We start from the raw sequence: 8,550 nt of genomic DNA, 5'->3' as shown, positions 1-8,550 counted from the left end.
ACCGGGGTTTAACGACTGCGGCGGGCGCAGGACGGCGGGCGCCGAGCAGTTTTCCGAAGAGCTGAACCACCTAGCCACGCACCCGGGGAACCAACCCGTCTCCTGCCGAGCCTCCCCCGCTCCCCGTGCCCGCTCCCGCCCCGGCCCCGCCGCGCCCGCCGTGACGCACGAGCCCCCCCGGCCCCGCGCACGCGCGGCCGCAGCCCCGCGCCCGCTCCCGCGCCCGCTCCGCGCCTGCGCCGCGGGGCCGCTCCCGCCCCGTCCCGTCCCTCCCCTCCGCGCCCCGCGGCTCGTGTGACCGGAGCGGCGGGAGTCGGTCCGCGCCCGTCTGGGAGGCCCTGAGTCCGCACCGCCACCGCCACCGGCACCGCCGGCCGCGGACGCGGGGAGGGACGGACGGACGGTAGAGGGAGGGAGGCGAGGCGGCCTCCCGGGTGTCCGGCACCATGAGCATCGAGATCCCGCCGGGCCTCACCGAGCTGCTGCAGGGCTACACGGTGGAGGTGCTGCGGCACCGGCCGTCCGATCTGCTGGGCTTCGCCGCCGAGTACTTCGCCCGCCTGCGGGATGCCCGCGACCAGGAGGCGGGCGGTGGCCGCAGGGTGGTCAGCTTTGACGGGGAGCCCATGCAGACCGAGTCCAACGGCGACGAGGAGCCCGACCGCGGCGACGACGAGTCCGACTCCGATTTCGAGCGTAAGTGCCGGCGCTGCCGCTGAGGGGGCGCGGGGTCGTGCCGGGGGTTGCAGCCCGGGGCCGCCGACCGCTCCCCGCCGTGCCCGGTGCCGCAGCCGCCGCTGGGCACGGCGGGCAGCGAGGAGGGATTGAATGGGAGAGAGGCTCCGCCGGCTCCCGCAGCCCCGCCGTGCCGCCGCTGCCGCTCCCCGCGGGCTGCCCGCCGTGCTCCGGCAGCCCCGGATCCCCCGAGCCCCGGCCCGGCGGTGTCCGGCGCTGCTGCCCCGGGGTCTGACCGGCTATCGCCGGGCAGTGAGCGCGCTGCCAAGCATGTGATAGGGAAGATCATGTGTTATTGTGCAACCTCTTCTGTACTTATCTTTACATTTGTGTCTTCAAATCATTGCGGACGAGTGTGCTTGGGTTTTTTTCGCTGGACCTGGGGTGGTTTGTTGCCGCTGTTGGGTATTTAAAGGGGCTATTTTAAAGCACTGAAATAACTTTCGCTATTTAGTAACATATTAAAATTCAAAGCCACCTGTATATTGCTTTTTATACTGCCAGTCTCGAAGATGGAAAAGATACTTAACCTGAGCTGGACAATGAAATGCTACTTGTGATACTGAAATTTTTATTCTGTCAGAATTGTACTGTGTTTTGGGCTATGCAGGGTGTTTGCAATTGGGGCTGTAATTGAGCCTCAGTGTGACAAGTTATTTAAAATGCCTGTGAATGGTGGTACTTGGCACGCCCAGAATTTTGGACCTGAAATCACTGAATACATTCTCATTATTAGAAAGTAGCTTAAAGGGGAGGGGAAAGTGAGAAAAAGGCATGCTTTCCCTGAACTTTCAATGCCCTCGTTTGAAGGTCTTGTGCCCTTGACCTATAACGTAAAGGTTTCTGACTTTTATTGATAGAGGATCCTCTTTTAGAGCAATAACGGGATGTCACCTTGTGGATGAAGTGTGCTCTTAACATCTACTCCCTGGTTAACAGTTTTAGAGAAACAGGAAGAAATTAAGCAATGGAACAAATAATTGTTTTTATTAAGGAAGCATTGAGACACCAGCTATTTTTGCAGTGCTTTTAGGCTGGGAACTTCACAAAGTAAAGCACATTTTAAGCTCTTGGAAATAGACAAGGAGGACATGGAATGTGGGAGAGGACAAGAGAGAAATGTACAGTCAGAATGAATTAAAAACAAGTTTGCAATTAGTGTCTGGATTTGGATGTTTTTTCTCATGAGAGAGAAGTTCTGTTTAGGGCATGAAGAAAATTAGAATAAAGGTGAAGGGTAAAGATGTGGACACTGATGGTGACCGAATTGAAGTAAGGGAATGTTCAAGTATGAGCACAGATTTATGGAAATTACAGGTGATTTTTTGCCCTGCAGTCAAGTCAGTGATATTTTCGAACATATATAAATATGAAGGAAGTTAGAGTTTCTTGCAAAACATATTTTTAAATTAAACTCCACGTTGGAAAAATCTCAGAAGATAGCTGGATGTAATTCTTAAAAACGTGCAATGTCTTTGTATTCAGTATTTTCCTTAAAAAAAAAAAGGAACCCAAACCACAAAAAAATCCCTCAACTAACAAAACCAAACAAAAAACCCACTCCACCAGAACGTCTGATGTCTTTGAGCGTGATTTTGCTATTTTGTGGTTAGTTTACCTAGATTTGGGGTTTGAAATACCATCTTCAGGGAAGTAAGTATAAAACGTTCTTTATGAATGTTGCAACTGCAGCTGGATGGATCCTCTGAAATTAAATGTTTTCAGATAAAAATATAATAATGTAATGGTTGCATACAGCTTTTCAAATGCAGCTTTACATAGTGAGGCTGTCCAAAATAGAAGGGTGGTGCCTTTGCTTCATGTTTCTGCTTATCATCTTTCTATCTTAGTCAGTGAGAAAATTAAATTAACAAGGCTGAGGACTGTCACTTGTTGTAGTGTAGTCCTTTGGGCAAGTGCCACTGTCAGTAATGCTGTTTTGCTTCTTATCTGAAAGCCCATGCTGTTCCCCAGGAACAGTGCCATGTTCTCTCTAACAGCAGGTGAGGATCCCTCTGCAGGGTCAGAGAAGTGATTCTTTCTTGCATTGTTTAACAGTGTGGGTGACAGTCACCCACTATCACTATGTGTTAATTAGGTGATTAGTTAATTAGGTTCTGTTGTAATTGTTGTCTCTATCTATGAAAAATGTTAAGTTAGAGATTCTGATACCTGATGACTGTCACAGGTAGGACAATACTTGTGGAAGACAAGATCCTGGGTGCTTATATCTGCTTAGTATTTAAAGAACATGTGGAGATAGGGGAAACACACACCTTTGAGTTGCTCTGAAAGGTCAGATGGATGTTTTAAACATGTTTTTATTCTGTTTATAAAGATGAAATTGAGCAGTTGTTTTTGTAAATTATTATGTTAAGGAAACTTAAAGCTACTTTAAATAATTACCCTTGCTGTATATGTTGGGAATAGGAAAGATCTTCAGAAATAATGTGCTTGTCTTTGTGTGTGTGTCTGGCCCAGTATTAAATCAGTGTATGTCACTAGGCTGCATCTGCAGAGAACATTTTAGATAAGTTATGTGGGGTTTTTTGTATGCTCTGAGTGCATATGGTCACAGAAGCAAGAATAAGTCAGAAGGAGGTCTTGGCCTTTGGTGTAAACCATGTAGCAAATGTCTTCAGGAAATCATAGTGATGCCATAGTGGCACTCCATCCATGTGGTAAAAGTCACTGAAACTAGCTAGGCTACGAAAAAAGACTTTTGTTCTCTTAGGATGATCACTCTTAGGTGATGCTTAGGAAATTATTTCCAGGTTCGTGTTTTCTGTCTGACCCCCCTGGAGTTTCATCCTTCATTTTAACTGTTTTTGTACATGTTATCGAAGGACATCAGGATGTGACTGTTCAGCAGAGTGTATTGTAAGGCATACATGGAAATAAAGTGATGATAGTTGTGGGGGAACCTCCAGAAACATTTATCCACTGGGCTGTGACAGAGAATATAAGGTATAAGCTTAACTGCAAAATTGAGAAGTTGGGAGGGTTGGGAAAGTTGCAAAGCAAGACCTTCAAAAATCAGGCTGAGAGTGTAATCAAGGACAGATATGTATTCTTCAAGTGTGTTGACCATGACACTTGTACTTTTAACACGCAGGCTCTGAATGGCTGTGATAAGACTGTGAAATTAATTGCACAGAAATGGTGTGTTCACTGTTTTGGTTACTGCTTTGGGAAACCTCCTGTTGAGGAGCACAGCTGAAGGAAGGCAGAGGCTCTTCTTCCCTGTCCCTTCAGGCTATTGCACAAAGGTGCACAATTGCATAAAATTGCAAGTGCATAAAAGTGCTGCACGATTAACTTTGCTGCTTTGTCTTATTTTTTGTAACAATAAAACCACCTGTGTGTGTTCTTGGAGGTATTAAGTATAACTAACAGGGGGACTGAAATATTTTTGGGGGTGATACTAACTTGAGCAACTCAGATGTTTCAACTAATTACAAGTATTTTATTGTAAATAAAATGTTTCCTTCTCAGGATTTCACCTTGATATCGAAGGAAAGATGATGTGCTTTACAGCTGCGCCCTGAGCAAAAGAGAGCCCTTCTTAATATTTTGCTTTTGAAATAATCCTCTTCAGTATGCTCTCTTGTTGTGACAGGAAATGGAGCATATGGATCTAGATGGACAGGTGGAAAGATTCTTTAGCTCTGCACTGAGCTTCTCAATTAAAATGTGAGGATTTGCTAAATGTCATCTTTAAAACATCAGTATAATATCTGAGCAGAAGGGAGTAGAGAAATGCTCGTTTACATCATTAGATCTTGAATGTAGAACAGAATAAGAGTTCAGTGCACCTTTGAAATATTTACCTTTTTAATTGTTAATGGAAACACTTGGTATTAAATTAAACCTGATTTAGTTTGCTTATCTTATCTTTAAGCATCGGTTGCTTATGCTTTCTTATTCTGAACCGATGTCCTGTGGAATTCCTCAGAAATCACTGTTATATCAGTCACAAAGCATTTATGGTCTGCCTACATCAATTCACAGGTTAGGCATAGCTCCTTGCTGCTTCCCTGAAATAATTCAATGACACTTACTGAATTGTAGGAGTTGGATGATGTTAAAACTTTTGTAGTATAGCATAAGAATAGCAGTCCTTTTGAAAATTACTCTTCAAGTTTTCAGATGTAATTCAGATTCGTGGGATATTGCACATGTTGCTGTGAGATACCTCGGCTTTAAAATTAAAGTACTTTGAACTTTTTACTAGTGCTTTCATGTACCTACTTCATCCTTTAACTGTTAACTGGCTGGCAATAAAACACAGTAGCTCTCTTCTCAAACGTGCAATATAAATTCAGTCCAAAGACTAGCTACTTTATTTAAAATTAGGTAGCAAAGTGAGCACTCTCATAATCTGATAATTACCAGCTCTGCATACTTTTTTTTAATAGTAGTTATAACAAAAGTGTTTTGTGCTCTGCTTAAGTAGTCTCTAGATTTTTAGGGAGGTGGAGGGAAAAGCTGGGTTAATGGTTGGGCTCAGTGATCTTAAAGGTCTTTTCCACCTTAAACAGTTCTATGATCTGACTGCAAGAAATCTTTGGTATACAAAGAAAAATGCACTTTCTTGCTTTATGTTTTAAAAGGTGTGTTCAAACAAGCTTAGTGTCCAGAAAGTATAGAAGCTTTAGAGTTTTATTTGTTCTTTGATCTCCGTCAATGGCATGAAATCAATTGTTAAGCAAAATACTAGTGATGCATCTGTGTTGTAAATGGAATATATTTCTGCATTTAATTTTCTAATTTTATTAAATTTTGGCACACAGTATCTTGGTGTTTAACATAAAAAATATGAAGTGAAGGAGTACTGTTGTGCAGCTGCCGTATTTGCACGTCTTTGCTTTTGCAGAGGCGGTTCTCCATGACTTAAATCTGAAGGATTAAGTACTAGTGGAACTTCACTCCCTATATTTATCTTGTTCTCATGGGGGAATTTTGAAGATAAACTAAGTATTAAGGAACACTGATTTTACTTCTTTTTAGTTGCTTAGTTGCTTGGACAGAACATATAAATACTTCTTTTTTCCTGGAGGCCTTTTTGCTTCTGTATTTGTTTATCACAATAAAATTGTTTTTCAGTACTTGTTCCTGAGGTTGCAATTACTGTATTACATGGTTAGACTAGGAATTTTTTGAACTAAGTAATGTAGTTCTAAGGAAGCCAGCAATTGTAGCTCAGTGGGACTTGAAGGAATGTTTCATCAGTAATCCTCTGTACAAAGGAAAGTTAATCAGAATGTGTCTTTAATATGTCCTTACCTGAGATAGTAAAAGAACTAGCAGTGTGAAGTAAAGGGATAAAAGGTGCTGCCTGGCTGAGAAACTGAGAATTATAGATGGATTGACTGAAATTCAGATATCCCTGGATATTGATAAATGCATATTGATTTACATCAAGAAGGATGAACTTCTATATTAATTATAAAAGCTAAGTTTCTTGCAATTTTGACGTAGTGCACGTAGAGTTATTTGTAATGTCTTGCCCTCAGCACTGTTAATATTCCTGTAGTATCTATTAGATATTCCTTACAATCTCTTGAGAAAGATACCCTCTTTTTTCAGTGTGCAGTTAGTGGCTTGATGTAATTGTTCTGCTTTGAGTGATCAGTATGTTCTAAAATGTGAGGAAGCATGCAGTATTTTTTTGTTTGTTTAAAATTTCATTTAAATTCATATTTGTAGTCTGCATACCAGTAACTTTTCACGTAACTCTTAAGCTTGTTATTTTCTGAAAGAGCTTTAGATAGTTGCTATAACTGTACAGATAAATTTTTGACTGTTTCTGCTCTGTTGATGCCCTGCTGTTAGTCCATGTACTAGCCTCTAAATGCATAACTAACTACGAAAGAAGTGGGTAACTAGGGCCATTATAAATAATTGCTGAATTCTTAAAAGCCTGTGTTTCCATGTTAAAGAGGTTTATTGTAAGAAAAGTTGTATGAAATTTCTGAAATTGTATTCTTCTAGCTGGTTCTAAAATTAAGCTAAAGGAAGATACTGTGTATCAGTACTAGATATTGTACTGAACATTAATTTCTATTTAATTTTGCTATTTTTTTGTTCATTTAATAAACTAATATTAGAATGCTGAGACAATTCTGTCAGTATTCCCCTTGTGCTTATCCTGAAGTTTTCTTGTACCCTCTTACCTAAAATAAAACAATGGAGATCTCGGGGGAGAGGAGGAGACAGCAGAGAACAAGCTCGCTTCAATCTATTCACCAGTCAGTCATTAAAAACGTTAATGTCTGACAGAGCAGTTGCTCATTATTCAAATGAAGACTGGAAATGTAGCCAAGATGAGCTATGAATGTTTCCCACTGGCTTCAGTAACGCTTTCAGCTTCATGAATGATCATTCATATTTTCTTGTGAAAGAAGAGGGAGATAGTAATAAATATAACTCACAAACGCACTGGTTCCTCTTTTAGAGGGATGTTGTTTCTTCTTCTCTAATGGTCCTTTAGATTCCTTTAGTTATGCTTCTTTGTGTTCCATGCTTGGCTTTGCATCAGTACTTCTTTGGTGTGTAACAATTGTTGGTGGTTTTTGATGCATCAAGATCCTTTGATTCATTTAGGTTTAATTTTTTTCCTGAGGTACTGTCAGCTCCACAGCAAATGGTGTGTACTCTTCTCCAGTCTTTTAATGTCTTTGTACGTCACTGTAATATGAAACAGACAAGGGAAATAATAAATCACAAAAACATTAGTTAGAAAAGCAACTGGGGGGTGGGATTCAGGAAATCTGAGTGTGGATGAAATGTTCTTGTATAAAAGACTTGCATAGGCTTACTATGATAGTAATACTAATAAAGGTTGTGTACTTTTGAGATCCTTTAATGCAAAAGCATATTTTTCTTTTAAAAATATGAATCTGAAAGAGGGACCATTGATGGAAGCTCCAGAAATCCATTGTGCAGAACAAGCAGCTGTTTTATGGTCATTGATGTTCTGCCTGTGAGAATTGTGGAGATAGTGGCAGTGTTCTCTGCTGTTGTGTGAAGGATACTTAGAAGAGACAGGAGATTTAGAAGAATGCACCCTGTCTTACAGTTTTCATACTGCTAGGATTTGGCCTCTGTACAAATACACAATAAATAATGTATAATAAAGGCCAGCATTTTATTAGTAGCAGTTTTGCTGCTAGTCCTTTCCTATGGGGCATTTCTTTTCTGTGTAGAAATGGCAAATGATTGAGAGTGGCAGTTCTCTGTTCATGGATGTGGAAATTCCCTTTAGGGGGAGAAAGCATCTTTAGGAACAACACCTCTTCAAGTCATGAGGTGGGGACTTGCAGGTATTACTTCTGTAGCATTGCTTTTATTGTCATTTAAAACCAACAGCAACCTGGGAGTTTATTTTGTAAGAAATGTTAAGGCACTCTCTGTTCTCTCATTTTATTTCCTGGTGGCTTGCAGAACAGCTTTGCTTCTGTTCAGAAATGGTCTCTAGCCTGCAGGGACTGGCATGATGTCAGCTTTTGGTGTGAGGTCATCTTACAGAAGTCTGGAACCCTGCATTTCTTTTTGGGTATTAGTGAAGTCCGGACCAAGATGGTCAGATCAGGGGCCTGACCTGTAGAACTGAGCAAATTGTCGCAAAATCTCACTCCAAACGTGTGTGAATAAGGGTTAAGATTGCAGATTGGAGAGAAGGTGCATGTTCTCCCACCAGTCACTGTTCTGTCCTTCTGGATGTGAGTGGTTTCGTTGCAGAACATTGTAGAAACATGTGGAGTTTGTGTGGGAAATGAAATGTGGTTTTTGGATGAGGGTTGAGAAACTGCT

General features: G+C 41.9%; 1 protein-coding gene across 1 annotated transcript in view; it reads left to right on the top strand.

Moving 5' to 3' along the window:
- Positions 1-218: 218 nt before the first annotated feature.
- Positions 219-8,550, top strand: part of PRKAR2A (protein kinase cAMP-dependent type II regulatory subunit alpha) — a 60,085-nt gene continuing 51,753 nt past the window's right edge. Inside the window, exon 1 of the mRNA XM_056501792.1 lies at positions 219-696. Coding sequence (XP_056357767.1) covers positions 447-696 — 250 coding nt within the window. The 5' untranslated portion in view covers positions 219-446. The remainder of the gene's footprint in view (positions 697-8,550) is intronic.

This window comes from Oenanthe melanoleuca, chromosome 12, assembly GCF_029582105.1.
Source record: "Oenanthe melanoleuca isolate GR-GAL-2019-014 chromosome 12, OMel1.0, whole genome shotgun sequence".
Taxonomy (NCBI): Eukaryota; Metazoa; Chordata; class Aves; order Passeriformes; family Muscicapidae; genus Oenanthe; species Oenanthe melanoleuca.
This window is presented reverse-complemented; position numbering and strand designations above follow the sequence as displayed.